Here is an 18,722-nt window from a genome sequence, read left to right as displayed (position 1 = left end):
ATGGATGTCTTTCCAAAGGACAATCAACTTTGCACACTGTGCCGAAACACAGCATGGGCACATTAAGGCACACTTTGATAAGTAGGAAACAAACAATATAACATAAAACGGCATCACTGTTGAGTGCTGACATTTTGCCAATCGTTGCTAAGGTTTACTACTCGGTTCAATACTTTGTTTACTCACAAATGAAGCTAGTGAGAGAGTGTCATACATAAAACCTAGGATCATAAAACTGGTGATACAAGGATCCAATCAAGAATTTAAAAACAACAAACGTGTACCCACCGATGTTGAGGATCTTTCGTGAATCGTGAATCTCTTGAATCTCTTCAAACCTAGCAAAACTAAGTCCGTCTCTTCCTAATCACAGCACAAATCTCAGCGGATCGTGCTTCTAAATAGAACAGCTTCTATTTGGGCCTCACTTCAGTCGAGTTCATCAACACCATGGCCGGTTCTTGTCGGTACGGCAGTCAAGACGGCTGAAATGGGTTACCTCTAGAGACGATTCGATTTCGATGATGGAATAATTGTGAAAAATGCCCGACGGTTGCCTTTGGTGATAAATTCGGAAGGCTACACCAACAATTTCATCAATATTAAGCAAATTGATTCCAACAATACGACGGGGATGGTGAAACACCTACACTATGCTGTTACGAAGGAACTATCGAGCTTGATGAATCCTCACATTCAGTATTGGAAAAGTTCACCAAAACTCAATACGACTCGCGATTTCCTTGATGAACTTCGTGAAATATCGCAAACTTTTCCAACGCTGCTCACCTTCTCGCCCACATTTATCCAAAGGTCACCCATGGAGGCGTTATTCTAGAATACAGTTCTTATTTTTGAACTTAGCATTTTATACGAAGCGTACAACGAAGGATCATACGAGGGATCAGAGCAGGATCTTCTGCGAGAGTTGAGGTACATTAGCAATTTACTTTATACAGAATGGACAATAAAGAAGAAAACAAGCTTATCATAGGGGGTGACCAGATTTGAATCACGGTCTTGCCGAGTATCTTCGGAACGGACATTTTCACATTTTGTCCTGTGTTTTTCCTCGGATATTCTTGTCAGTCATGGCATGACCACAGGACTGTATAGGGATGACCATAGAATGCTACAAGCTCTTGAATCAAGAATCGCCCACGTCTGTCATCTGTGTGGAGCTGAGTGGATTGGGAGGAATCTGTTCGAGTTCTATGAAGACCTACAGGTGCTGGATAAAGCGCTTCCGATGAAGTTTGTGGTGGCCGAGAATCCTATTTTCGAAGCAAGGCAGATGTTCAGGGGGAGATGTTTGATATTTTTCATCGGTGATACATTGCGGAAGGTATCTCAACTGCATAAGATCGTAGCTTGGTAGGCTTGGTGATGTGAAATTAGGAGATGGTAATCAGCAATACGATAGGCTTAGGTTATATCTTTGAGGATAAACACTTCTGAGTCGATCAGATGATTTAAAACTGGTTCAATGATCCTGCTCCTAGCGTGGGATTGCACTATCGCTCGTTCCAGTTCTGGATTTACTTTAGTCAGAGAGGAATTTCATTCTTCATCGATCGGGTTTCTTCTTTGTTTCAGTACACCTGCAAGGAATCAACAATTCAAAAGGACATTGAGCCAGAATCTAGTGGAATTTGCTTGAACACCGTATTGGTTTGATGGTTTCCAGTTCCTGTTCCACCTCTTGACCCTCTAACGCTCTTATGAGAATGAAGCTGAATGCTTGCCATCGATCCATAGCATAGCATAAACCAGGTTGCACAACGTCGTAGGTGGTACGAGCTCCAAACTGTTGTTAAGAAGGAGATCCACCTTCATCCGTTGCTGTTAGATAGTAATTTATGATTAATTACTACCCCTTAGATAAAGGATGTGTCTCCCTCTAACAAACCAGAGCTGTCCTGGCCACGTCATTGCATCTGGTGGGGAAAGGGGAGGAATGTTAGTCCGACACTTACTTTAAGAGAGATGCAGAGAACTCTAACCTCATAAGTGTCACGGGAATGGTAGATTTTTGTTAGTAGGGAGGGTAAGCCATAGGATAAGCCCAGCCGGCGTTGCTGGCAATCGTTATATCAAGCATTTAATAAATAGGAGCTGTAAGTAGTTAAGAGATGAACTAGCCTCAGGCTAAAAATCTCTAAAATAAAGTTTAAAAAAAAAAAAAAAAAGCTGTAAGTAGTTCATCTGTCCGTTGTTGCTGCCCATTACCTAAATATATTATTCAAAACAGTCTTCAAATTTTGAAATTAAACTGTGTCAGGAATTGGTTTCTGGTCCCTAAATGTCACTTCGTTTAAAAAAATACCCGTATTGACAGAATTTACATGTTTTTCTGTAGCCGGAAGCCACCAACTTGGATTTAAAAAACGGCATCAGACATCGATTTCCAGTCCCTACACGCCACCCCGATTTCAAAAATACCCATATTGTGGGGTATTTGACAGAATTGTTATGTTTTTATGTAGCTGGAAGCCGCCATCTTGGATTTAAAAATGGCGTCAAACATAGATTTCCAGTTAGCACACGTCACCACAATTCCAAAAATACCCTTATTGTGGAGTATTTCACAATGTTTCGCAGTTTATTTATAGTTGGAAGTCTCCATCTTGGATATCAAAATGGCATTAGACATGGATTTTTGGTCCCTAAACGTCACCCCATTTCCAAAAATTCGCATATTGTGGGGTTTTTTCCCAGCGTTTCCCAGTTTTTCTCTAACCGGAAGCCACTATCTTTGATATTAAAATGGCGGCAAACATAGATTTCCGGTCTCTACACATCACTCCAATTAAAAAAATAGCCATATTGTGGGGTAGGTATATGACAGAATTTCAAAGTTTTTCTCTAACCGGAAGCCGCCATCTTGAATTTCAAAATGGCATCAGACATCGATTTTTGGTCCCTAAATTTTACTCCAATTCCAAAACTACCCATATTGTGGGGTATTTGACAGCATTTCCAAGTTTTTCTTCAACCGGAGGCCGCCATCTTGAATTTCAAAATGGCATCAGACATCGATTTTTGGTCCCTACACGCCACTCCGATTCCAAAAATATGCATATTGTGGGATATTTGCGAGGTGGGCGACTCTATCTACGATGTAGGAAAAATTATGTTTTGCTGTGGTTAGCTGCATGCACACTGAGTAGATCGAAAGAAGATTGATGACGATTCTGAAGATTTCCTGCAAAAAGATGATGTGCGATGCAAGTACATGGGAGAAATGATTGAAGATTTTTCGAAGATTGATTCGCTAGTGTGAGATTTGTTGAGCATCTAGAATTGAGATTTAGATGTGTCGCCCCCCTCGGATATTTGACCGAATTTTCATGTTTTTCTGTAACCGGAAGCCACCATCTTGGATTTCAAAACGGCATCAAACATTGATTTCCGGTCCCTACACGCCACTCCGATTAAATACTCATATTTTGTATTTGACAGCATTTCCCAGTTTTTCTCTAACCGGAAGCCACAATCTTGAATTTCAAAATGGTGTCAGAAATGGGTTTCTGGTTCCTAAACGTCACTCCAATTTAAAAAATACCCATATTGTGGGGTATTTGGCAGAATTTCCAAGTTTTTCTGAAACCGGAAGCCGCCAAACTGGATTTAAAATTGGCATCAGGCATCGATTTCTGGTCTGTACAAGTCATCCAGATTCCAAAAATACTCATATTGTGGGGTATTTGACAGCATTTCCCAGTTTTTCTCTAACATGAAGCCACCATACAATTTTGCAAGCCATTTCGATTACCTCTGTTTAATTTTAACCATTTGTACATACGGAGGCTTAAGAAGATAAAAGATTATTTTGATACTAATAAGCGGTCTATTCACAACCTAGTACATGCAAATTAAATTTAATTTATTTACACTGAGATTGACATCTAGTTGAAACTGGAAGCAGCAGTTGTAGCACAATCTGTAGCTCTCAGTTTTGACCACACATCACGTCACAACTGTGAATTCATTCTGACAAAAACCTGGTGCTTTAGGATCAGTTTCATGGATTGACCTCTTTTACGGATGTTACGGATCTTCCCGGTGGATCATTACGCGTTTCCCTGTTCTTATTCGGGTCGAAACTCCGAATTTATTCTGATAAGACGTCTATGAGTGGTTTCGAAAAAACCGCGGAGCTCTAGAATCAGTTTCATGAATTGACCACTTTAACGGATGTTCCGGGTCTTCCGGACGACCAGACTTGTGACTTTTCGGATGCAACATTTTCCCAAAAGGTGGTCATCTATCTTGTAAATAACTTTTCAGAAGACACCAGGAAGTTCAATAAGTGTTTGTCCCAAGGGGTAGGTCACTCCGCACACCAATCTTGGGTCACCTTTTTTGTTAGTGTGCCGCAGGTGCATAGAGCATGCTGCGATTGTTTTTTAAAATATACCCATCCCGGCAACCCAGTATTTCTGACACCTTGAATGTTTTGGTTTGAATTCGCTAACAAAAATGGGATTGAGTATGACACAGATGTGCGAAATTATGGTGTTTGGTGTTTATAGGATTATAAAAGTCCTGTGTTTTAGGGTTTTATAATGCTCTCAAAGGCAGACCAGAAACCTAGCCTTTCATGATGTGAAAAGCAACGGTCTATCAGTGACCGGAAGAGTTGGAACCGGTGGGGATTTTGGATTTTGGATGATGAATATGACTTCAGCAGTTTGTTTTGTGTGAATTGCAGCATTATTTGAATTAAAGGTACAAATGGGTCCGACTAACTGCCTCTTTCTCTTGAGCCCACTCTAGACCCTACATTTTGTATTTAGATATAAAAGTGACCCGAGAAGTAAACTGCTAGTCTGAGTTCCTCTGGTATATTGAATTAGAGGATGTTCCTGAATATACAGTCATAAAGCACGTAATGTTGTGAACAACTTCATTGACAGTTGTCCAGCAGTACTCCCATTTTATTTACAACAATCCAAAGCCTACGAGATTGTGTCGAAGGTATGCCGTTGGATGTGCCCAATTTGTGCCAAATCTAATATCGGTAAAATGTGCTGAGTAACTTACCCCTTGGTTTGTCCACAATTAGCTGTTCCTATTGTGCCGTCCCTTTTAACCGTACTATGTTGAAGAATCTTGACTGTACTGCTTAAAAAAGACTGCGCCAGGTACGAGGTCAGGTAATCAATTCATAAATTTATTGGGTAGGGAAGAGACCATCAGGGCGCCGGATCGAAGTGATTTGGACGGGGGGAGTGGAATTGCCAACTCCCTGTTGTTAACATTTTATGAATTGAAGGTGAGCTCTTCTCCCCACTCATTGGGACATTCCCGCGTATGATGGCTTATTTTGCATGTTCTTGCTCATGTGCATCACACGTAAGTGTCTCTGCTTAAGGCTCCACCATCCGTTTTTGGCCCTTCATATATACCAGGTATCCCTCGATATTACGTAACTGTCACTTTTGACTTCCATCGTCCATTTCTCGCAAATTATTATTCAAACAAGCAAAGTTATATCAACCGGTGAAAACTTACGATTTTAAATTGGCCCACTACTTTACTAGCCTATTGGTCCCAAGCAAACGATTAACGTACCCCATTCTAGTCGAAATTCCAGTACCACACTATGTTTGTTTTGATTCGCTATGAAAGTTTGACAGATAAAATGAGGGGTACGTGGATTTTCCTTTGTTTCGAGGGGAGCATCGATTAGCTTTGGACCGAAGATAGTACCAGAGCTGAGCCACAAACTTGAGCAAGTTTCTTCGGGACCTTCTAGTTTCAGAGTTACCTCTATGATACAACCAGGCTTCCAACTTCATCAAGTCATAAGAGGTGAACAGTCCACTGTCTAATCGGTGTGCCCTGCAACAATGAATGGTATCTTCTACATACATACATTGTGGTTAATTTTCCCGGAAAATTTTAATTTAGTTTAATTCAGGAAATCATCGATTGTGACTGGAAGGATATGTCGCCAACCTGACCTTGTAATCTATTTTGCATTTGCATTTTGTTTACTCCTTGCCGTTTCCATTGCCAGCCATCTAGGCAAACATTCATTGCGTTATCTTTATTGGCCATGGTAAATAAGAGTCCGCATGCATTTTCAAATGGTGTCATAAATGAGAAAGATAACCCCCCTGGTATTTACTGGACTGGTCGTATTATCTATTATCTGTATGAAAACGTTCCATTTGGTGAATTTTTGCTTAAATTTGACAGATGGAAATTTTTCCATTAAAATTTCAACAATAACAAACCAACTTTTTTGGCTGGAGCGAAACTGAGGATAACAAACCTTGCACTTGAAAATGGGATTACGCAAGTGTGCGTGTTATAAACGTCAGAAAGCTCAATTACACTAGAGTCGGTGTATAATGAGTTACGCCAAGAGAAAAACAGTTGAACTCGCATCACGGTTTCCGAAAGATTCCTTTTATTTTCACTTGGCAACAAAAGACTTTTACATCAACTTCAAATGACTTCTAGCGAAAAAAAATAGCGGCTGTAGCAAATCATTATATCAGTGATTTTGTCAAATTATCTTAACTAAAAATAGTAGAAATTCTCATTACTGATCATTACCAAACGTATCCCATGACAATTTAATGCTCACTGCGTGTTTATGATCATTTCTTCGATTATATTTTAAATGTTATTGCAATACCTTTCGTGAACCTTTCATAGCATCGTAATGTTTGTTTACTTTGCACGATAGGTAGCCGGTTTGACAGTTCATTAGGTAGGCTTGGCTTCACTCTTGGCGTGACTCATTATACACCGACTCAGAGGAATTTTCGAACATTATAATTTATTTTCGAAGTGTCAAATTTAAGTGAAAATTTTCCAAATGGCTAAAGATACTGTTCTTGTATAGAGATTACTGAAGTGTGATTGTGTCAGTTTTCATCAGGAAAATTTTCGGTTATGAAGTTTTTTTTTCCCGATGAAAACATTTTACGTGACGTAGTGTGTGTACGATAAACGTCACTAATCTCTATCCAGCTTTCCATGCTCGGTAATGGCGGCCTGTTTGTACTTTTTGACACTAACTGTGGGGCGTATGTTGTTCCATTTCTTCTGTTCCTGGGAGAGGGAAACCCTAATAAAATTTTTATGGTTATTTTGCTTAACGACGTGTTCCGGGTATCATCCAAACCATTTATGAAATAGTTCAATTATTTGGGTTATCGTTCGTTTATGGTTATTTTTTATTAGGGGAGGGAGGGATTAAAATCCGAACCTCCAGATAGTACAGTGAAGGATACATCTATTCATACAAACAGACCGCCATTACCGAGCATGGAAAGCTGGATAGGTGTTGTAGGAGCTAGAACTTCTACGAGCTTCTCGTAGGCCATACAGGTGAGTTCAGTTCCGTAAAAGAGCCTACTGTCACTGACGGCACGAGCTACCCTAAAGCAGATATCCCGTTTGTTGGAGCGATGAGGACGAAAGATGGTCCTGATGAAGGTTACCTCTGCTTCGACATTCCTTCTTCACTTGCTGAAAGTGTGGCACAAAGGGTAGTGTGCGGTCAATCACACGGACAGTTTTCTTGGTCGGTACTGTTTGACCGTGAACCGTGATCGGAGTTCCGCTGACTCAGTGGAGAGACGAACAGACGTGGCATCTGACGGATTTTCCAGCTGTGATTCAAACTACCCTGCTATCGGAGCGTGGTTATTTCTGACAGACAAGTAGTTAAATTTTGACAACCGTGGCTGAGCTCTGCTCGAAAACCGATCGATCGGTAACACAGAGATTTTCGAACATAAGAAATAACTTTCGAAATGTCACTTTTTAAATTTAACTCGGCAAATGGTTCACAGCCTTAGAAATACCTAATTTTACACGTGACGGAATCCATCTTTGACAGAAGGACGTAAACAAACATGTCATGTGAAATTAAGTGCGTCGAGACTGAAAAGCAGAGTTGCGACCTATCACAATCACGATCGTCAAACAGCTGATGGTAGTAACGCTTTGTACATACCTATCAATGTGCACGTCGAAGCTCTCTCCATGACCATCCATCAAGTTGACGAAAGAAGTAAAAAGCAACTGGTGAATGTCGTCTTCGGTTGTGATCCATCACCGATCTGGTCATTCCCGACCATCACGACACTCATCTGTGCTCGTCTTGAAGCAGTTGCTGCTTTGCTTGCTTATGTGAGTGTGTTGGTGAGTGAAGGCCGGTGCACAATGGATACGTTTTCAGGTTTTTTTTTGACAGTTAGCCCATGCATTATCTGTCAAAAAACCCGAAAACGTATGCATTGTGCGCCGGCCTTGAGCCCAACAGCTTCCGTTTAATGTTGCCTGCTTTGTTTGTAACTCACACAGTCACGCGAGCCGAGACAAACTTGGAATGCGAGACATTCTTCTGTCATTTCGCTTTTTCTAATTATCGTACTGCAGAAGTCTTCACTGTTTTCGTTGTGCTTTTAATCATCAGCAGTGAGTGTAATGTTTTGCTTGTGAGCAGCGACCATTACTGGTGATTGTTGTTTGTCATTCCTCTACCACTCAGTGCGTGACAAAACGTTCTGTCGGCGATAGTCGGTTGATGCGTAGACGAGTGTCACGTGAGTGTCATGATATTTTGCATCACTGCTGAAAAGTTAGTTTCTCGACGAAAAGTACGTTTGATTGAGCTAAATTTCACGTTTATTATGACTCAATTTGATGTCAAAATTGACGCTCGTATATGTCGGTCTCTGAGCACCTAAATTTACATGATTTTATATAAGTATGTAACCTGAAACCAACCGAGTTGGCCCATTTAACGACGGCGAATGTCACCGCCTGAAGCTTGGTTCGAACTACGACGAAGCTTGGTTCGAACTACGGCGAAGCTTGGTTCGAACTACGGTTGGTCCCATAGCTACTATCGTCAGCGTAGACGAAGATGCGGATGTTCCCAGGTAAGTGGTTGAAGACACCGTTCATCGCGAAAGCTCCTGGACTGGGTGTTTCCCACCGAAACTCGGAACGATCGATTGGTCAGAAAGTTTCTTCTTATCATCTTGATCATAACGGCGGGTGTTGAAAGCTTTGGAGATGCCCAGCGAGACGATTTCCACGTGATGTCCCTGGTCGTGTCGTCCCGGAAGGACGTTCCCCAGTGTGGCGAAGTATGTGGATGTGCCAAAACCTTGTCTGAAGGCGTGTTGCCGGTGATCCAGCAGGCCATTTGAGTTCAAGAAGAACTTGAGTCTGCGGTTGACCATTCGTTCGAGCACTTTGGCCTAGCACGCGGTAAGTCATGTATTTTCCCGTTTCGCACAAGGCTTTCCTTCCACAGCGATGGGTATGTGTCTGTGACCCAGAGGCCAAGCATACGTTGCTCAAATTCTGTTGGAAGATTTTTGAGGAGGGGATAACCAATTTCATCGGGACCCGCCAATTTGCCGCTGCTCTTGCTCCAATAATGTTGGCTGAGAGATGGCTGAGATTTCGGCGAAATACTCGTTGGCAACGTCTGCCGGTTTGGAGATGATGGTTCCATCCGTTTGGATGTGGAGCGGTGCTTTCCGCTGAGCGCGTTGACTCTGTTCCAGAGATCGGCTGAGGATTGAGAGGCGTTAATGCTTTCCAAGAAGCTAGACCAACTATCTTGCTTGGCGTTGCGTATATCTTGCCTACATTTGTTGTGCAGCGCCCGGTTACGAGTGAGGGCTTCTTCCCTGCCTGTATCGTCCTCCGGAGTTCGTCACAGCTTGCGAAGGGCTTTCGTCCAGGGACACTGTTGGTTTTCGGTATCGTGGCGGTAGCTGCGTTGAATATAACCTTTGTGAAATCCGAGATGTTCTCTGGGTTGCGAGCCCGGTCCGGTAGGATTCCCGGAAGCCTTCCCAATCAGCTTCATCATACCGCCAGCGTGACCTTTGAGTGATTCTGGGGCCGTAGCGGCGGAGAGCTGAACCTGAACCGGGTAGAGGGGCCTGCCGTAGAGGTCTGAGTTGGTGTACCAGGTCACTGGCATTGATAAAGCTGGAACGAGATAAGCGCTAGAGGTTTCCCCTTTGGAGGGGGGACTAGGGCATCCTGATGCGCTGATGTCGAACACGTTCGAGGCTTGGAGCTGACTTCGATCGCTGCGTGCCGAATGAGGCGGAGCCCTACCAGTGGCAGGTGGAAATGTTCCACCCACCCAGGGCAGGGATGTTCCAACGGTGGAGAAAATAGACCGTTGTACCTTAGGAGCTTGGGATTGGCGGATAGGGCGATTGAGAGGATCAAGTTTGCTGCTGGGTCGATTTGAAGATAGCGGCGTTGTAGGCAGAATAGCTGCCGTAGCGAGCGTTGGTGGTATGGGCATGGGATGTCTTGAATGCGACTGGTTTTCGGGGTCGAGCTGTGGTCTGGATCCCGGCGAAATCAAGACGTCAATGCACGCTCTCCGGGAGAATTCGCGAAGGTATTGGCGGAGCTGTAGGCAAGGTTGTGTTAAGACCAAATTAATTACTTTTATTTTCTTCTGGGACCTTGCAATTGTTTCTAAATCCAGGATCTGCAATTCAAGCCAACATTGGAGTTCTTTAAAATTTCTCTTGTTGCGTGAAATCCGAGATCTTGGAAAATAAACCATTATACCAACAATTTTTAGAATGGTTCTCGTAAAAATCTTGAACCTTTTCTATGAGTTCTAGAATCTTAAAAATGTTTAGTCTGGAATAATCTTCTATTCTTGAGATCTTTATAATTTCCTGTTCTAACGATACCATGATTTCTTAAATGTCAAGGATTGTTCAAAACTAAATAGCTCGGGTCTTAAATTTTTCCTAATCATGAAAATCACGAATCTTCCAGAATTCCAGAAAAACGAATGGTTATTTTTTAAGGAGCAAGATTTCGAAAATTAAGTTCAATTTAAAATTAAATAAATAAAAAAAATATCCAGTCTAGTTATTTTTATCAAGCCGGGAAAACTATCATTGACAACCGCTTAAGCATAGAGGTAACTCTAAGACCAGAAGGTCCCGAAGAAACGTGGTCAACTTTTTGGCTCAGCTCTGGTACTATCTTCGGTCCCAAGCTAATCGATGCACCCCTCGAAACATAGGAAAATCCACGAACCCCTTATTTTATCTGTCATACTTTCATAGCGAATCAAAACAAACATTGTGTAGTACTAGAATTTTGACTAGAATGGGGTACGTTAATCAAGTAGTGAGCCAATTTTAAATCGTTAGTTTCCACCGGTTGGCTTAAGTAAACTCTTGGAATAATGATTAAAAATCAGAATCTTAGGCAGAACTCCAGAATTTCCTCCCAGAGTTAATCTAATATTTATTTTTGATCAATTCTGAAAAGAATTCTTTGAAAGAGAAATCAATTCTTGAGAACATTCCAATAAGATCCTGATAGGAGTTCTGAGCGAATTCTCGACGTAGTTTGATTATTGTGTTAGTCAAATGGTAATGATATATGAAATAAAGTTTCTTTGGTGTGTGTTTTTTGGAAAATGACACTTACTCATCAGTAGCTTCTTCCCCACGATGTTGATGACGATTCCATTCAGAATGTAGCACGCCAAAAACAGGATCCCCATCATCGTGGTTATCATGAATATGGCAGGGTCGATGCGTACCGGACAGCTGACCGGTGTATGATCGGATCTGTACCCAAATAATAAATTCCCAATTTCAATGCTCGATAGATAGTTTCATCCAAACCATACTCACAACATATGCGTCCGGTTGTTGCGAATAATATCCACCACCTGACAGATGGTGATTTTGGTATCCTTAAAGTTCACGTACGTGTTGAGGATGTCCGGTATCCACATGAACACCCCGGACGAGGCCAGAAACAGTCCGAACATGAGAAACGACGCCCGTACAGTGTTGCCAACCAGTGGCGGTCGGAACAGGGGGACCGTCTGTTCCCAAATGTAGCGCAGTCCTTGGTTGATCTTTCGCTTTCGCTGCTCTGCGAAAGCACTGTCGATCGCGTCCAGGGCGATCGATTTGACGGGGAATTTCTTGGGAAATACAAATAGTTGATTAATCTACCGGTTAGCAGTATGAAAGATCGGAGCTCACATAATCCGGTTCCCCTCGGTTCCATCGGTACATTTGGGTGAGAACCTGTAGCACTTCGTCGTGCTTACCGGTGGTGAGCAGGAACTTGCCACTCTCCGGCAGCCATAGAATTCCACCGATAATGATGATACTGAAGAGCGAACTCAGTAGAAGGTAGTACCGCCACATCCCGTAGCGCATTCCGAGAGAGTCACTGTACAGCTCGAACTGAGCATCCAGAGGGATAATGAAGTAGGCTACGAACGGCAGGTAGATCATGCCAAAGGCCATGAACATCGCCGCCCAGGAGATGACCTTGGCCCGAGATTTGTCGGTGTGGAACTCTGCCAGGTAGGCGTACGTGGTGGCTGCATTTCCGGAGATGCTGAAATGCACGAGAAACTATGCATGACTACATATATGTCAGCACCCCCCTCCCCTAAATTATATACTTACAAGAGCCCCACGCAGAACCGAGTGACGATGAGCATCCACACGTTAACCGAAAAGCTGGACAGAACCGAGAACGCCAAACTGGCGGTGGACGCCAGGAGGATGACCTTCCGACGGCCCCAGGTATCTGAGAGGAATCCCCAGAGGTGGGAACTGATGACCACCCCGCAGAATGCCGCTCCATTGAGCATTCCCTTGTCGGAGAAGGTCAACTGTAGGTCGCACTCGGCGGCCGATATGACGAGGCCCATGTTAAGCGTTTCGTTGATCACGCTCATCAGGCAGAAGCCACAGATGAAGAGCAGGAAGGTGTGAAACTTGCCCTTCCCTATCAGTTCCAGGGCGTCATTGTAGGTGTAAACTTGGGCCTTGCCGTCGTAGCTGCCGTACTGTCGGAGTTGGATGTGGTGGATTTCAATCGAATGGGTTCCGGAGTGGGCATCTTCTGCGGAGGATGGGGGAATAAGAAATGGGGGATTAGTTGAAGTACATATCTTTGAGGGCTGACGGCTACTGGAACATGATTGATGATTCGGTTACTTAGTATACAGGTTTAATCCTGTAACGTGTGATGTAAAGTGATGCATTTCTGATAGGCCACCCTCTAGTTCGTATCATGCTAATAACATATGAACATGTTCAAAAAATGGTAAATATTGGTGGAGGTTAGAGGTGCGCAAGTGATCAGAAATTTGTATGAGAATTACAAAATCATTACATTTAAAAATCACTTAAGGGCCACCCACATTAGATCCGTTTGCGTTGCGTTGACGTAAATTTGACAGTTAGACAATAGATTTAGCTGTCACTTTGCCGCAACGCGTCCGATCCGGATCTAATGTGCGTGGGCCTTTATATCGCTTTAACTTTGCTCCTACATGTCCAAATGTTGAATAATTTTAATATGTAGTTGCTATGGCAAATACCAAAAAGTCTGTTGTTGTTACACAGAAACAAAATCCATTGGCAAAATTACTATATTGATGGTTTAAATTAAATACCCCCACCAATAGATTTGTGCAGAAACGAAATTCATTTAATTTTACTATTTTTCTATCAAAACTACTATGCCGTTTGAGTAAGCATAGTAGTTTTGACAGAATGGTATTAACTTTGTTTATATTTATAGTCAACTATACTGCAATCATGGTAGATTTAACGGCATTAAGCGTAGTTGTACTGAAAATAAGTGTTTTCTGCAAAATAGTATTTCTAACTATGGTCTTTGTTTCAGTGTACGATCAGTTTTACAGCATATCATATCATATCATATCAAATATAGGGTAAACTGACTGGTCAATATGTGCAAGAAAAAATTGACAATTTCATCACAACAACAACAGGTGTGTTGATCATTGTCATGACAAAACCAAAGTTAGAGCAAATCTACAATTTCCCATAATAATTCACCGAAATCTCCATACAAACTTCATATAACTTGCGCGACCTCTTGTAACCGACTTGTAAGTATTGACAATATTTCTTACCGTGTGGGGTTCGCTTAAAACCTGCATCAATCGTTACCATTTTTGGCACAGGCTCATATTTTGGGGTTATGAATCAAACTGGAGGGTGGCCTATCAGAAATTCATGACTTTTATCAAAATAAAGCACCCTATTGGACATGTCCAATGCTAGGGGGGAGGTGACTGTCAAATACGAACAATAGTCGCGTAGCTCGCATAACTGGTTCCAAACGACAACAAGCAACGATGGTTTGTTGATGTTTGGAGCCAAATTCACATATCCGGAGTGATTTGAGATTTGGGCGTAATTGCTTTTGGTAAACAAACACTTCAATGGATCATTGAAGATGCTGAAGTTTTGACAGCACCGTACTGTGGCTACCACAGTATTTTACATTGGATCGTCCGTATACAGTAGCGCCAAATGCAAGCTGTGGTGGGTTCAAAACTCAGCCATCTAAAATGATCCATTACCGATTTCTCGCGAATAAAACTCAGCCTAGAAAACTAACAATACAATCATGTAGAGAAATGATTCCTCTGTCATTTCGAATAGTTTGTCCGCGAGATTGAGCTTTTATTCGCAAGAAATCAGCGATTGACGTGTTTGTTTACAAAAGCAATTACGCCCAAATCTTGAAGTTCTTCGGATATGGAAAATCTATGAGTGTAAGCAGGTGAGGCCCAATGAATTTTTCGTCTCTTTCGTTCTCCGTCTGTTGAAATGGGTGACAGAGTTTGACGTCACACTCTTTCACCCATTTAAACAGCGGAAGTACCCTGGGGAGAACGAAAAAGACGACAAATTCAGTTGGCGGCCTTATCTATTTACATGTCATTGATGGATGATCAGTAGGCCAATTTGATTATACATCCCGCCCCTGGTCCAATGAAGTGAGCAGTTTGTCGTGTTCGATATCAATTTGGCTTTAGGCCAAGTCTTTCTGTTAAATTCCTCCTACACTTAACGAAAACATCCGCAATACTTCGACTGATTATTGTATTGCTCGAGTCCTTTAAAAATATGCTATCGAATTTCGGATGATTTCCTTATGATTGAATTCGTCATCAAATGACTGTCCTCCAAATAAAGGATGATATTTATTTGAAAATTGGCTGTAAACATACAGAGCTTAGAGGACAACAATTTAAGGATAGGATGACTTGCAAATGTTTTAAATTAGACTAATAATTCGATTGTTTACATTTTCATACTGAATAGCCATGAACAGCCATTCATCATGGATACAAAAAATTCTTGTTTGTTGGTAGAGGAAACTTCCTTCACCACGAAATAGGCAATTTAGTTAGTTAGTTTAAATGATCTTTATTTCAGTTTAATTTGGATGATTACATATACATTTTACTAAGTGATTTTATTGCTTTCTTCTTTAGGTATGGGCAAAATTCAAAATTGGTTTTACAGAATTAGTCCTAGACTTAGTACACGGTCGACCACCTTGGTGGGATTGGTTTGTTTTGTTTTTAGAATTTGAAGAGAAACTACTTAATACTACTATTTACAGCTTAAAACTAACCTACTCTACTATATACACTTAACCTACTATGTACAAATTGCTTATTAAAGCATGTTCAGAAAGATTGCATTTTTGGATAAATTTGGTTGTCATATCCTCAATTTTGGAATCTACTTTATGAATTTCTGCCTCTTGATGGAGGTCTGCTATTCTTGTGTCGAATGGACGATCTAGGATCATCCTCAACACTCTATTCTGTGCAACCTGGATTTTGTTCCTGTGGGTCTGAGCGCACGATTCCCACACCGGGGCGACATAGAAGATCGCGGGGGCTATGATCTGTGTGTAGACAGCCAGTTTGTTTTGCCTTGAGAGGCGGGATCTGCGGCAAATGAGCGGATACAAACACCTAACCAAGGCGGAGCACTTAACTAGGGTTTTCTCTATGTGCGAGCGGAACAGGAGCTTCTCATCGAACAACATCCCGAGATAAGTAACATCAGCGGACCACTCGACCCTTGTACCATCCATTATTACGGTACAGGAGGGAGACGGTTTAAGTTTTGGCGATTGTCTGTGAAAGAACATGATCGTTTGGGTTTTCGAGGCGTTGATTTTGATTTTCCACGTGGTGGCATAATCAGTAAAGGCACAGACAAACAGACGTAACACTTTGAAAAAGTTTTTCTTGAAAACATAGTATCTCAAAACATAGATCCTCAGTAACGACATCTCTCTGGCTTCTCGCGGAAAACAAGCTTGCTCGCTAACTCGCAAACAATATTGCATAAAAGTTCTATAGAATGTATAGAAACGTCAAAGTGATCCGACACCAGCGCTGAGGCGAGTAGTTCGCGGAACTGATAATATTAAAATCAACCGTTAAATGCGTGAACGAAGATACACAATGAAGTGTTACGTCTGTTTGTCTGTGGTAAAGGTGTCAAGGCATCGTTGGAGCTTGTTCGTAATTTCACGAGGCATCCTACCCTTGACGACTATCGCGGTGTCATCTGCGAACAGGAAGAACACGCAACCGTCTCCTAGAGGAGGGATGTCCGACGTGTAGATGCTGTAAAGCAGTGGTCCCAGCAGACTCCCTTGCGGAACACCTGCTGGGATCGGAAATTGTCCCGAAAGGGAACTATTCAACGACACCCTGAACGACCTTTGCTGGAGGTAGTTACGGGTGATTTTCACAAGGTATGGTGGAAAGTTGGAGTTACAAAGCTTGTATATAAGTCCGTCGTGCCAGACATTGTCAAACGCCTTTTCGACGTCTAACAAGGCCATGGCTGTGGACTTGGATACAGCTTTGTTACTTCGGATGTTATTCATCACCCGCACTAGCTGATGATTGGTGGAATGCCCCTTACGGAACCCGAACTGTTCCGGAAGAAGAATGTCATGTTCCTCCACAAACTTGTTCAGTCGGCTGAGGATCAATTTTTCGAACAGCTTGCTCAGCGCTGAGAGCAGGCTAATCGGTCTGTAGCTTGACGGTAGTGAAGGGTCTTTCCCAGGATTGCGGATCGGGATGATGTTTGCCACCTTCCAGATGCTTGGAAAGTAGTGCAGCTCCAAGCATCTGTTGAGGATGGCAGCCAGCAGCGAGTGCACCCTCGCGCTGAGATTTTTCAACTCTAGGTTGAATATTCCGTCAAACCCGGGAGCCTTCATGTTCGTACTGTGTTTCAGCGCTGAGCAAATTTGTTCCTCTGTAATCCGTTCTTCTGGAGGGACGGCACAAGGGGAGGTATCTAACGTCTGGACGCACTGGGCAACCTGGTTCTCGAGTGGACTTGGGATTGTAGAGCCAAGCAAATGCGACTGGGCAATGTGCTCCCCAATCGCATTGGCCTTCTCTTCGTTGGTGATAAGCCGTCCGTCATTGACTCTAAGTGGTGGAATGGGCTTGGGGTGAGACTTCAGCACCTTGGCAACCTTCCAGAATGGTCTTGAACGGTCATCCAGGTTCTGAACGAGCCACCCGAAACCCTTGTTCCGGATTGAGACCATTCTGGAAGCGATCTGCCGATTCAGATCGACTATTTCGTATTTACGCTGCAGATCCCCAGTCCGCTGAAACTGGCGTCTACGAACATTTCTGAGCCGAATCAAGAGTTTGGTGTGGGAATCAATTGCTTGAAACTTACCCCTCACAGGAACTCGTCGAACGCACTCTTCATCAGCCACGGATATGGCTTGATGGAGACCCTCCAGGGCCCAGTCGATGTTCTCCACTGTGTCGAGCGGTGGGTTGTCGTCGATGTGGCGGTCGGCCACGCGCCGAAACTTGACGCAGTTGACTCGATGGTAGTCCTTCCGCAGGCACGGTGCAGGGGCCACGTTGCAGCCCAGCTCGGTCAGCACCGGTTGGTGGTCCGAACTCAGGTCGTTGACGGCAACCGGCTTGGCTAATCCGGTGTTTGCCGCCGGTGATGTGAAGGTTGGTTCGTCCGAAAACCAGACGGAATAGAGACCATGCTGGGAATGGTCGAATAGTAGGCGGCCGTTCTGGGTCTGCTGGTAGTTCCGCCAGGCCTCGTGCCGGGCGTTCAGGTCCCCTCCGATTACGAAGCGGGCATTGGTGCGGGTTATGATGATAAGGTCGTTCTTGAACTGCTGTGCTGTACCATTGCTAACGGTACATTGCCGGGGGCAGTAGGCGGCGATGAACCGGACGTTTCCGGTCGATGTTTTCACCTCAACGCCGACGGCCTCGATGATGGAAGTGCGGTAGTGGAGTAGGGTGCAGTACTTGATGCCTTTCTTGATGATGACCGCGACACCGCCCCCCCTGAAGCTGGTGCGATCAAGCCGGACAATGCTGTGGTCGGGCAGCCAGAAGCTGTCACCGGTCTTGAGGTGGGTCTCGGTGAGAAGGCCCACGTCGATGTCGTGCTTGCGGAGGAAGTCTGCAAGCTCAATGTTTTTCGATCTTTATGGCTTCACGGTCCATAATTAGCGACGAAGGAGATGATAGCTTGGAGCTATTGTGTTCTTGTAGCGCAGGTGCGCTTGATGATGATGGCCTGGGCCAACAGTGTGACGATCTCATCCATTGACAGCGGAGAATCGTCTGTAGCTTCGCCGGTTGTACCGGCCAATCCCGGAGCAGGGGGATCCGTCGATGGCCCGGAGGCTTGACCGGGTACTGCAGCGGTAGCCGACTGGGCAGCAGCCAACTGTTGGTTGAGCGGGAGCGGCGGCAACACTGGAATTGGCCGTGGTTGGACAGGTGATAACGGAGGAAAGTTCTACGCGTTGTTTTCCGGAACCTTCTTGCGTTGGACGAGTCCTTCTTCCGG

General features: G+C 43.5%; 1 protein-coding gene across 1 annotated transcript in view; it reads right to left on the bottom strand.

The window, feature by feature from the left end:
- The window catches only part of LOC135708064 (synaptic vesicle glycoprotein 2C), a 54,856-nt gene that overhangs the window by 22,875 nt on the left and 13,259 nt on the right, over positions 1-18,722 (bottom strand). Inside the window, exons 2-5 of the mRNA XM_065230011.1 lie at positions 12,471-12,912; positions 12,036-12,399; positions 11,676-11,974; positions 11,467-11,609 (exon numbers count right to left, since the gene is read on the bottom strand). Of these exons, the coding sequence (XP_065086083.1) occupies positions 11,467-11,609; positions 11,676-11,974; positions 12,036-12,399; positions 12,471-12,912 (1,248 nt within the window). The remainder of the gene's footprint in view (positions 1-11,466; positions 11,610-11,675; positions 11,975-12,035; positions 12,400-12,470; positions 12,913-18,722) is intronic.

This window comes from Ochlerotatus camptorhynchus, unplaced genomic scaffold (genome assembly GCF_037179485.1).
Source record: "Ochlerotatus camptorhynchus isolate MF236.1 unplaced genomic scaffold, CSIRO-AGI_Acam_v1.1 ptg000325l, whole genome shotgun sequence".
Taxonomy (NCBI): domain Eukaryota; kingdom Metazoa; phylum Arthropoda; class Insecta; order Diptera; family Culicidae; genus Ochlerotatus; species Ochlerotatus camptorhynchus.
Note: the sequence above shows the minus strand (reverse complement) of the source record. Positions and strands in the feature narration are given on the sequence as shown.